Consider the following 12780-nt stretch of genomic DNA (forward strand, 5'->3'; position numbering starts at 1 on the left):
CAATAAAAGGTGGGAAAGGGGAAAGAGCGGGATGGGCTCTTGTTATGAAGATATCTGTCGTCTCCAACAACCACTATGCGTATTGAGGTCCTGCTTCCCAGGACATGGCCGAACACCGCTTGTTGATTGGAAGTAGGGATTTCTTTTTCTCTCTGTGCTTCCGCGCAGCCTTTGCTTTTGTTTTGTTTTCCTTTTCCCTTTAATTATTAAATTATTATCTCAATCTGTAAGCCTTTTTTTTTCTTTTTCTTTTCTTTTTTTTCTTTCCAGCATACTGTCTTATGCTCTTCTGAGAGGAAATGAGAGAGCAGTTCTTGTGGAACTAAGCTGTCAAAAACCACCCCAGTGGACTCATGAATTCTGTGACTGGATGTTTTCTCCAGCTCTCAAGTAATTTGTATGCAAGCTTTTATTTTTTTTTCTTTTCTTTTTTTTTTTTTTCTATCAAATTTTTTTTTTTTTTTAACCTCAACCTCGGCCTCAACCGGTGAGCCAGGCCAGCGTCCCCAACGAAGGTGGGACCCCAGCACAACACCTCTGAAGCGCAGCTGTCTGACTGGCCTCATTTGCCGTATCGATAGAGTTCTCAAGATAAAATGGAAGGAAAAATACAAACTGAAATTCGTCTTTGCTAAACTTTTTTTTTTTTTTTTTGTCTTTGGTCTGCTTTTATTCTAATTTATTCTCAAAACCAAGTTCCTGTCCACGATTATAAAAACAACGACACGACGGAAATGGTGGTGGGGTGTTTCGTCCCTCGCAAACGACCCCGGCACAGCTGAATTCCGAGGGGGCGCCCCCACACCCCGGGCGCGAATCGCCGAATGCTGGCGAAGTTTGGGCCCTCCCGCTTGTCTTCCGAGCGTCTGTTTCCCGTTGCCGTGGTGACGCTCCCAGGGCAGCGGCGGCGTTGCGGCGCTCTCGCCTATTGCCGCAGTTCGTGGCTGCGGGACCTCCAGGTGGAGGGCCGATCGGCCTGCCTCCGCGGCGACCGGGAAGGTGTTGGCTCCGGTAGAAGGGTGGCTGCACGAGGAGTGAGTAGCCACTCGGAGCAGGTCGCGGAGACCCGCGGGCAACGAGTGCGCAGAGGGGCGGACTACAGCTCCCAGCATGTAGAGGGGTGGCTCGCTCCCCCGCCCTCCCGTGGAGCAGCGGCGGCAGTTGGCAGGTGCTCTGCCGCGCCGCCCTCTGGGAGTTGTAGTATCGGGGAGGCTGAGGCGCGCTCAGCGTGTCCCATCCGTCCCATCCCCGGCGAGCGGCGGGGATGCTCGGTGCCTGCGAAGGAGCGGGCGTGAGCTGCTTCCCCTCCCCGAGCTTAGGGTTGGACTATGCTCCAGACATTCTCTTACCACAAACTAACGTTTTTCTTACATTTTGCTTGTTTACTCAGTAGTCTGAAGTGTTCAGAACAAAGTTATGCTATTTCTTTTCATATTCTAAGTCTAATGTTCAATATCTACATCTCAATAAATTTATGCTAAATGAGCACCCTCTTTACTTTGGTTCATGCAGTTCTAGAAGTTGATATTTTCTTTGTGTAGCTTTGAAAGCAGATAACATGCTATGGAAAGCAGAACGTCAGAAGACATTGAAAGAATTGAAAAAGAAATAGAAATCGAATTAGATGGAATCAGTGTTTCTTCCTTTGAAGCGGATGATCCTAACGCAGAGGTATCAGAGAAAGCTTTGAGTGACTCTGACACAGTAAGTATTTTATGAGCTTTTATTTATGCTTGAAAGTAATACAGACAGGCTTCAGGAGGCCTAACTAGTGAATGAACTTTTTCCTGACATACCAAGCCTGAGGATTTCTCCTCAGAAGCAGTCTAAGTAGTACGGCTTTGTGAAAAATGTAACCTTCAGTGGTGACAAGAAAATAAAAGAGATGAGCATCAACATTCTGCTTAAGTGAGAAAACAGTCCATTTTCCCCACTCCTTGCAAAGACTTCTGAAATTTGAAATTTTGAAATTTTTGAAATTTGAATAGAAAGTATCTATGTAATAAAGTAATTTGAAACATCTGGTGTATATGCATACTGTAAATGTTTATATCACCAATTTTGAAATTGATTTGTTTTTTGAAAGTGTTGTAATATCTTTATGAAGAAGATTCTATGTGTCATGTGTATTGGTTAATTTTTACCTTGATGCTTTTCTTAATTTCTTGGTCCAAGCTGGTTACAAAGAAAATGTTAATTGAACAATGTTTCTGGTGATAGCAGAAGATAAGTAACTAATATGTGTTCTGATTTTATTTTAATTAAAATGTAAGTAAAAATGAAAATTATTGATTGTTGATTGGATGACAAGGCAATGGGAAGAGTGGGAATTCCCAGTACAGAAACTGGGAAAAATTTTGGTAGCAGCTACTAGTAAATTTTCATCAGTGCTTTAAAGGAGAAGTCTGTAGGAGTCGACGTTCTTGTATATTATGTATTTACATATAGTTGTGGCAGTCAGTTGAAAATGTAGAATTTATGTGAAACATCATGCTTTTCTAGATTTCAGATGACTTGCCTGAATTGATTGTCTCCTACTTAGACTTCATAAAAAACAGAAATCAAGATGCTGAAAATGTTATACTGCAAGACTTAGAAGATGATGAAACTACAGGTAAGCAGGGATCAGAGTTAAAATACGTATGCACCTCATATTGCCCATGGAAGTTATATTATCAATATACAATCATCAGTAAAACAATACAAGCTTTTAAGTAGAACAGGTAGTGAAACCTATACAAACTTTTAAGTAGAGCAAGTAGTGAAACCTATCGCATCAGCTTCTGAAAGCATACTGAATCTCTAGAAATAGAATCATGCAATGCTGTCTTCTCAGGTTAACCTTTCAGTATGAATTTATTTTTTTCCTAAAAGTTCATCTGATGCTAATCTATAGATCAAGGCAAGTTATGGGATCATTTTCTGAAACAGGACCTAGGCCAGGTTCTTCACGAGAATCTGAGATGCAGTCACTATGAGCTGAAATTAAAAGCGCAGATACAATTGAGCCCCAAAGGATGTTTAAAGTCTGTCTGTAGAGATATTCAAGCCATCACTGAATGAAAAGGCTTTGTAATTGGGACCAATCTTCCGGTGCCTGCTGTGTGACTGAAGCCAAGCTCATAGTTATATTAGACACCTGGAATTGTCTGGTCCGTTTTAGTTATTCACAGCATCATGGGTTTCCAAATTATTTAGTGTAGTGGTCTTTGTGAACAAAAGTTCAATGTTGTCTCTACGGTTTGGTATTTGGGGAATGTTTCTTTTCATCCTTTTTGTAATACGCAGTTATTCTTTTTCATTACTTTTGCATTTTTTTGTCAGTTTTTGACCTGTCTGTTTTAAGTTCTTCTGTATTTTTCTACCCAGCCTATGTTCCACCATTTTATGCTGTAGAATTTTTTTGCAGATACAGTTTGCACACATTAGGTTCGTACAGAATCATTGTGCGTGTTCCAGTTACATGTATCTGCTGCTTTTAATCTGTAAGAGTGACTCCCACATATGTTTGATCAATGCTTTGTGGTTTTGTTTTGTTTTAAAGAAAAAAAGTAAAGAAAAAAATATGCTTTATTTCTTTATAGTGTAAGCTTAGTGTAAGTACACTAAGCAGTGTAGCTAGAGCAGAACTGGGTACTGCTACGCGATTTCTCTCAGTGTACTAGATTATATATTTTTATTCTTTAGGTAACAATTATGACATAGTTCCTTGCCATGCTTCAGATCACTTGTCAGAGTTGGCTGCTGAATATAAAGAAGATCTCGAAAAAAATAAAGAAAGGGTATTCTCTATTTAATTTAATTAATATTTATAGTGAACAAAGTTCTATTCGGTAATTTAGATAATTTAAGCTCGGTTAGTTGGCCTCCTGAAGAGACATAGATGTGTTCAGTTTTATTCCTATTAGACTAACCATATGGTATTGAGTTTGTGTATGTTATTCTTCAGAATTGGGATTCAATTGTAATATACCGTATCTATAAGATTTAAAATTTGGAATCAATTTTCTTTATCAGTGCTTGAAATGCTGAGCACAAAAATCAACAAAATTAAAACAAACAAACAAACAACTAAATAATCCTTTGCTATTGATTCCCAGAATATTATCTTAATAGTATTAGAATAGTTTTAAACTTCTCTAACCTTATTATTTTTATGATGACTGGAGGATGTAATCTTGTACCTAATATGTCTCGTTATTTTATAGGAAATGTTAACATAATAAAACCTGTAACTTTCAAGGACAAATCAAGAGTTATGAACTTCATATTTTAATGGTATTAAAGCGAATACCTTGCTGAAGTTTGTAGAAAAACACAAACGTGTGTTTAATTTAATCACTTTTAATTTGTTACCTCTTTTATAATGTGAGCACTTTTTGTGAAGAAGAATTATTATTCTCAGAGGAACATTGTTTAAAACAGCAAGATTGCTGTAGTGTTTTTTTTTCTAATTACTATAACTTCAGCTGTATTACAAATATATCCCAAGTGTGTATATATATATATATATATATATTGTAATATATATATATATATATATATATATATATATATATATATTGTAATATATATATATTACAAGTATATCCCAAGCAAAAATAAGCAGGAATAGATTACTTCTTGCAAATAAAAAATAAATAAATGGAAAAAAAAAATACAGCAAACCTTGTTTCAAATAGACAACTTAAAAATTTAGTAAGTAACTAGTTCTTTGGCTATGTCTAGAACAGCATTGATGCATAAATGTAGTGCTTACTTCCACAGAAAGTAAAACAAAAAATAAAACAAATGCAAAACACATATTTTTCCAGTTCAAAATGCAAAATACATTTTAAAAAATAATAATATTTATATATAAATAATTCTGCACAAAATACTGTGATTTTGGGGAATTGCTCCAGTATTTCTTACTCTGGAAAATAATTTTTGACTGATGGGCTTGCATTACTCAGTTTTTAAGGATGCTATTCATCAGAAAGTTTGATGTTATTATACTTGTCATATGATGGGAAGATTATTCTTGTTCTGGAGGATTTTTATAATGTTCTGTTTTAAATTTCATTGCTTGTTTATTAATGACAATATTAAACCCTATTAGGTATTATTTGAAATTGAAAATGAAGATTTGCAGATTGCTACAACACCTAGGTATAACAGTCAGTCCACCAATGAAGAAGTGGTCACTGATGACCATTTTGTTGCAGGTAAGCAAATGCATTATTTGTTTGTGTTGATCTTTAGCATCATATCACTATTTTCTGCTTTTCTGTTTTCATGAGCATCATAATATTCTTTGTAAAGAATTTAATGTTACAATATGCAACAGACTTCAGGGATTGGATGTACATGACATATTCTTGTGCTTTTATCTAATTTAAGGATCACAATACAATCTTTCTTTTCAATGTCTTGATAGAAACCTGTTTCAAAAAATACTACCCCAGAATGATTGAAATAATTATTAAAAAAAAAAATAAAAATACAAGTGATAGCTGGATTGGCAGCACTAAGCATGTTGTGCTTTGGCTGCAACTTGTTTTATTTTTTATAGTCACATTGGAATGTTTCCCTTCACCATGGCCATTGTATATTTTGGGGTAGAGTGGATCAGTTATAAAAACAAAAAAACAAAAAACAACAACCAAATAAAAAAACTTCTGATAGCCACAGAAGGCATTTATCCTGAAGCCAATGTGTAATCCTGATATATGCATTGGTGGAATAGGCATGATTGTGGCAGAATCTGAGGTTGCAATAGTAAGTGTACATCATGATTATACATCATGACATCACTAATAGAAAAGACTTGTAGTTCCAATTTCCATGGGGATATACATTGCTGGCTATATCAGCACAAGATCGTTTTTGTTGTATTTTCTTGTTAATGCATAAGTACCATTTATTCTTCTCCAATGCATAAGTACCATTAATTCTCTTCTTGAATTATTAAATTAAATTAAATATTTGTTTGGTTGATTACAAATTTGTAGCTGATGTTGAAATGGGCATAAGCGTTACTTACCCTGAAATAGAAGAAAAATATAGACAAGAATTTGAGCAGTGGGAGAAAAGACAAAGTGAGCTTGAAGATGAGAAGAGGAAAAAGTGGAAAGCTGAGAGGGAAGCACAGGAAAAAGAGAATGAAGAAGAACATGCCAGAAGGGTGCAGCGTCTGGAGGAATTTGAGGCTGAAAGAATGGAGTTAGAGCTTCTGCACAAGGTAATTAATGATACTTAAGCCAATATGTTGTTGCTGCCTAGATTAATTGAATTCAAGATTTAATGCAAAAAAAGAGTATTATCACAAAGTCTATGACCATCCTAAACTATCAGCTTGTGTTCTTGTGATACCAAAGGAAGGCATAAGACATAAGTACCATCATCTGTTGGGATTCCTTTTTTTTTTTTTTTTTCCTTTCTGTTTTCTTTGATAAACAGTGAATTGATTTACTGTGTTAAATAGTAAATTATTCTTTAGGCTTTGCCTGTACTGAATTTTTACTATATGATACCAGCGAAAGTACTGGAAATGTGCTAAATTACTCACAAACAGTGGTCGCAGTGTCTTATTGGAAAATACTTTTGACCTCTAACCCTGATTTCATGTTTAGATAAAAAATCAAAATCTTAAATTGAAGTAATCTGAACAAAAATCATTCAATTTAGCTCAGGTTGTTCTTCATCTGGGTACAAGTTCCCATACTCCCTTTTCTTGTCTATGTCTGGAAGGCTGAGTCAAGGTTCATCTACTGAGTTCCATCAAAACAGAATATGACTCCCATTTTGACTTGTTTATCTCTTTGGTCAGTTTAGGTCAGCGGCCCTGGTGATGTCCCCTCCCTACTTCTTGCCTACCTCCAGCCTACTGGCTTTGGTGGAGGGGATAAGGGGGTGGGGGGTGGGGTGGAGGGAGGGGTTAGAGGAAGTCTTGTTGCTGCGCCAGCACTGCTCAGCAATAGACAAAACATTGGTGTGGTATCAGGGCAAAGTACAGTACTGTATGGGTCACTACAGGGAAAGTTAACTTCCTGCCAGCCAGACCCAGTACATTCACTGAACAAAATTCCTGTTTGAAAGATTGTAGGATTATCAGTAACATACCATCACAGAGTGATTTTTCATGCTACTTTCAGAACTTCTGTTTCTGTTCTGTTGCTGTAATGTACCTGTTCTTTGAATGTTCGTTTCATTACCATGGTTTTCATTTTCAATAATAGGGCAAAATTTGAAGTAGTACAATATAGAGGAAGGTGGCAGTTGTTTGGGCCAAATACCAAGACACTAACTCTCTGATGTTACGCATCTTTCAGTACATGACCAACTGTGCTATTATTGATCAGAGTGTTAGGTTTATTTTGAGACTCACAAACCTGAGTTTCTCATCTGAATTCAGACATTCACTGAAGTGGATGATTATAAAGTCAAGTTATGGGAGTTTGAAGAGAGGATGTTTTGTACAATAAGTTTTATACAGTGTTTATTTTAATTGATTTATTGTACAGAAACAACAAACTGTGATGGAAGATGAGTTACAGAAGGAAAAGAAAGCTTGGAGAGACAAAATAATGCAACATGAGGTAAGGTTGTACAATGAGATTTTGTCAAATACTGTGAAGCTACTGTCATATTTGAGAACAAATGTTATTCTGTAACAGTTAATAAACCAGATGCTGTTTATTAATAGTAAAACTATGCTAATACATGTCTTATTTCAAAAGTGTTTGAAGTCCTTCCCAGTTGTTTTTTTGTCATAGGAATTGATCATGAAGCTACAGTTGCAAATGGAAGAGGAGAAAAAGGCCTCTGAAGAGCAGAAAGAAAAAGAAAGAAAACGCCTGGCAGAACAAAGGAATACAGCGGCTGTGAAAATCCAAGCTAGATTCAGAACACTCTTAGTCCATAAAAAATATGGTCCTATCTTAAAAGAGTGGAAAGATAAAATACAAAAGGCAAAGAAAACACAAGAAGAAATTGAGAGAGAAGTTAAGGTAAAAGAGGAAAAAATGAAAAGGCAAATGGAAGAAAGGAGTCAAAAAAAAGAAGAGGAAAAAAGGAGACGAGGAGAACTAGAAAGAGAGAAATATTTGGAACAGGTAAGGAGGCGTGAGGAATATGAGAAAAAGAAAGCAAGTCTGAGACTTGAAAGAGAAAAACAGCTGCAAATAAGAAGAGAAGAACAGAGAAGATCAAGAGAAAAAATAGCAAAAGCCATGATGACTGAAACTGGAGAAGACAACAAACAAAGCATAAAAGAGGAACAGACAGAAAATAGGAAAGTAATAATAGAAGAGAAAAAGGAACTAAAAAAGCAAATAGAGGAACAAAAAGAAAAACAGACTGAACTGATGGATGAAACAAATAATTGGATGATTCCTACAGAAGGAAAATTGACACCAACAAATACGCTGAGCTCTGAGAAGAAGGAAGACTCTTCTCAAGTAAATAATGAAAACATATATATGAATTCAGTAATAGGCATAGAAGAAAATTACTCACAAACTAGGGAACTTGATAAAGCTTCAAGTATGAACACTTTGAAGCATGAATCTGTTAATTTTGGAGCTACTGACATGGTAGGAAATACACGCAGCAATTCATCAAATACCCAGTCAAATGCTGGTAATAGAGAAGTCAAAGATAAAATTTATCAGTCTGGAACAACAAAGAAATCTGTGTTTCTAGTGGAAGATGCTAATAAGGAAGTCAGGGAGATCTGGGACAGAATTCAAGAGGTCACTGATCATTCCAATAAACTAATTCTGCCTGATGATATTGAAAAAAAGAGAATAAATTGGATGAACACATGTAAATCATGGTCTAAAATATATGAGGAAAACAAAAGAAAGAAATCAAATATTAAAAAACGACCAAGGAAAACTTCAGTTAGCAAGATGCCTCCATTAAGTATACAGAAGATAATGAATAGTGGCCCTTGGAGTACTCTGCAGCAGGTAACTATACAGATTTAGAATGCAATGGGAAGTTAAACTTTCACTACATTTTGGTATTTTTAGTTTTTGTGTGTGTCATTGTTGTTTGTTTTGGTTTGGTTTGTTTGTTTTTTACAGCAGAATGCTGTTTTGGAAGAATAGAAAATTATTGTTGGGTAGGATGTAGTGGGAGTTGTTCCTCTGCACAAATGCAAGATAAGGGCAATGAGAATGATGTTTGAATTCCTGTGAGCACAGTGGAGCAGACTGATGTGTCTTCAGATGACTGACAGCATCTTAAGACTGTAAATGGCAGGAGCTTCCAGCTCCTATCTTCAGCTAAACTAAAATGGTTTTGCCGTTGTATAAGGCTCTGTATTTCATCTCTTGCTCATTTATCTTCAGCGTTTTGAGAAGACTATAGCCTCTTCCAGAAGCAAGACATTGCTGATCAGCTTACAGATGGTGTTTTGCTGTAAAGAACACCTGTTGCTTTCCAGCACTGAGTATCCCTGTATACTTACTTTGTGCTCTCCTTTTCACATCTAGTCTGAGATGACATACCGGACTACACACTCTTTCTGACTGAACTATTTTCATCTGTTCTTGCACACTCTCTCTTTATGTATGGTAGCGTGATGTGAAGCAATTCATACTATTATTTTTTTTTCTTAGTTTCTATCCATTCAAATTCAAAATCTTTAGTAGAACATCAGTTTTATTTGTCTTAGTGTGGATATTAAAATCAAACATTGTTTTTATAATATATTTTCCTATTTAACAGATCAGACCCATCTGTATGAAAGAGTTAACATATTTGTTGTTTGCATTTTCTAAAGTTCTAGTAAAAAGTAGTTTTCGTCTCTCTTTTTAAAGACATGTGACATTGTATAATGATATGTTCCATATAGCAACAATTAATCTTATTTATCATCAAATACATGTAGGTCACAGAACTAACACTTGAAGATTTGCCTGCTTGTAGCCTCTCAACGTTGTCTGAGTGTTCAAATCTTCAAGTTTTGACTCTGAGACGCTGTGGTCTAGTTGCGCTGGAAGGACTAAGTAGCTGCAAAGACCTGAAGTATATCAACGTGGAGGTATCAAGCATAATTGATTCTTTATTATAACTGGAGTGAAAACTGTTGATTTTACTGCTCAGGTGGTTATGCAATTACATCCAAATGAATATGGAATCATAGAAACATACAATCATCTACATTGTAAAAGACCTTCAAAATCGCCAAGTCCAAGCATCAGTCTGATCATTTCTACCTCAAAAAGGTCAAAGTCTGTGGTTTGGTCCTGCTGCAGCAAATAAAAGCTGTAAAAGCCTTTAGTGCTTTAAAAGCATAGGAGTATCAACAACTGTTCCCAAAAGTGAACAGTTACAGCAGCAGAATTGTGTTTTATATCGCAATATGCATTACTAAAACAACATCCCACAAAAGAGCCAAAGTATACTAAGAAAAGTGCATGATAGTATCAGTCTAGAATTAGTATGGCTTGGTGATCTATCTTCATTATCTCATTCTGTCTGATTAATTAATGGATAGGTGCTGTTCACCATAGCACAGCTTAGGGAGGAGTACGTAGGAGAGAGTCCTTTGCAATACACACTATGGATATTAGTGAAAATTATATAGATGCTCAAGGAATGAAATGACATATTACTAGAGGCATAATCTCTGGGTACTTTTTACTGTACATTGTCTTATCAAGGCATTGTAAATTTAACTTCTAATGACTAAGGAAAACACTTTGATATATGACATACCTTGGCTCTGGAACTTTATGATTTATATGGAACAATTCTTTTTACATTTTTTCTTGTCTTTTAACACCAATTCATAAGAAAGTTAGTTATTATTAACTTAGTTATCTGTTATCTATAATAGTCTTGAATGTTTCTACTTGCCCAGCCACTGCTGTTCTTTCCACTATATTTTTGTTTATTTATCTATCTATTTATATAATATAATTCTGAGAAGAGAGCTGATAATAAATGTAATTAAAAGCAGTGTTGTCTGTCCAGTGATTAGAGCTGGGCAACAGGGTAGGTTGAAATACTTGTGTCCTTTTCCCAATTTGCTTATCTATTCAGAATGTAAAATTTGAGATCTCTTAATTTGGGATACCTCAAAACATAAAATACTAATATGAGAACATAATATGCATGTCTAAACTTTCAGTCTTTCTAATTCGGTATTTATAAGCAAAAAAAAATCTAGATAAAATATCTAGATAAAATATTGCCTCTTCCAAAACTGTTTTTTTGTTTTGTTTGTTTGTTTTTAATGTTATACTTTAAATAATAAACAGAATTACCTCCCTGAGCATTTTCAGAGCCAGAATGCAGTGCAAAATATATCTTTGTTCAATCCCAGTAGAACGCAAAATAACCACATTATTGTTTTAATGGAAAAAAATAGAAATGTTCTTGCGCCTAGCTAGAAGTTTGGGATAAAAATAAACACTGGTGATAATCTACCATATTTTTACACTTTAATTCCATTGCTTCACTTCAGATGATATTAATACTCTTATTTTCCTTTGTTTCAGGAAAACAGCATTGAGATGGTTGACTGTGAAAATCTAGAAAATCTCTGTATTCTAATTCTGAATAAGAACCATATTTCATCAGTTTGTGGCTTAGATGGCTGCATAAATCTTCAAAATCTTGAACTTTCCTACAATAGAATCACTCGAATTGGTAAGAAAATTAATGAAAAATTATTCCAATTTGTATAGCAGAATATTTGTGCTGTTTATAATCAGGATTGTGCTTCCTTTAGATTCAGGCCAGCCAGGTGCTAAGCCCAAGGAGAATGATGAAATGGATCAGAAAACTCCTGCATTTTAAATCACACTCAAATTCACATTTATTTGTAGTATGGCTTAGCTACTGCCATGCATTCCATCCCCCAGATCCAATAAGTATAGTCAAAAAAAAAAGAAAAAATATGAGAAATAAATGGTCAAAAGCTGAGAAAAGAATGAGTTTAGCATACAGTCATGCAAATCGTATAGGCATAGCAAGTATGCCAACACCTGCTATATTTACAGATGCAGTTAGATATATTTTTTAGGCTCAACAGATGGCAGGCAACAGGTATACCGTTTATCTGCAGTCAACCAGGTAGAATTCATATAACTGCAGACACCTCAACAGATGCATCAGTACATAAAAACTTTGGACTAGGAGTTACCTGTTGGTCATACAGGAATTTTTCATATAGTGAACAGCTATTTACCTTTCTACCTGTTTTATTCCCTGTCTTCCTGTGAAGTGCCTTTCGGTAGATATTGTGGGTCAGCTTCTGGCAAGCCATAAATACTGTATGGTGAGCCTTTTGTCAAGTAGATTTGGTATAAATGTAACGAGGATCCAGAACCTTTTCAACTGACAAAAGGTCAGGAAATTGCAGTGCAGTGAGAATAACTGAGATCCTTGCTGTACCTCAGTGGAGAAGTTACTTTTATTGTTATTTGAGAATCATATACATAGGGAAGGCCATTAGGGGTCCCTCAAAAGCAACATTAACAGTTGGGAAAAGCTAGTAGTAAATTACTAGATCATTACTTGAAAGGGAGCTCTCAAGAAAGACAGTAGTAAATTTTCTCCAGGAAGATAGAGCAGCAGATAGAATGGAACAAGATTTAGCAGCCTCCCTGTGGCTATAGGGACTTGGGTTTGAGTACATGATATACTGTGGAATTTGTAAAAGCCAACAAAATACAGATCACTATCATTTGAGGATTATAATATTAACAGAAGTAAATCTTCAGAGATTCATTAATTGAAATAAAATTATATTTTCTTATGATGAAGAAAATGCATGTGATG

The 12780-nt window shown here is 35.5% G+C and overlaps 1 protein-coding gene across 4 annotated transcripts in view; it reads left to right on the forward strand.

Annotated features, from left to right (window-relative positions):
* Positions 1-478: 478 nt before the first annotated feature.
* LRRIQ1 (leucine rich repeats and IQ motif containing 1) overlaps positions 479-12780 on the forward strand; it is a 113001-nt gene continuing 100699 nt past the window's right edge. Inside the window, exons 1-10 of one of the 4 annotated variants that reach the window (XM_068667540.1) lie at positions 479-1168; positions 1542-1704; positions 2503-2614; positions 3688-3782; positions 5102-5207; positions 5994-6223; positions 7506-7580; positions 7758-8954; positions 9881-10033; positions 11496-11646. In XM_068667540.1, the coding sequence (XP_068523641.1) occupies positions 1564-1704; positions 2503-2614; positions 3688-3782; positions 5102-5207; positions 5994-6223; positions 7506-7580; positions 7758-8954; positions 9881-10033; positions 11496-11646 (2260 nt within the window). In that variant the 5' untranslated portion in view covers positions 479-1168; positions 1542-1563. Of the gene's footprint in view, positions 1169-1541; positions 1705-2502; positions 2615-3687; positions 3783-5101; positions 5208-5993; positions 6224-7505; positions 7581-7757; positions 8955-9880; positions 10034-11495; positions 11647-12780 lie in introns of those variants that run through there. The other 3 variants (XM_068667554.1, XM_068667565.1, XM_068667545.1) reach the window with 3 other exon arrangements.

The sequence above is a fragment of the Anas acuta genome, chromosome 1 (genome assembly GCF_963932015.1).
Source record: "Anas acuta chromosome 1, bAnaAcu1.1, whole genome shotgun sequence".
Lineage (NCBI taxonomy): Eukaryota > Metazoa > Chordata > Aves > Anseriformes > Anatidae > Anas > Anas acuta.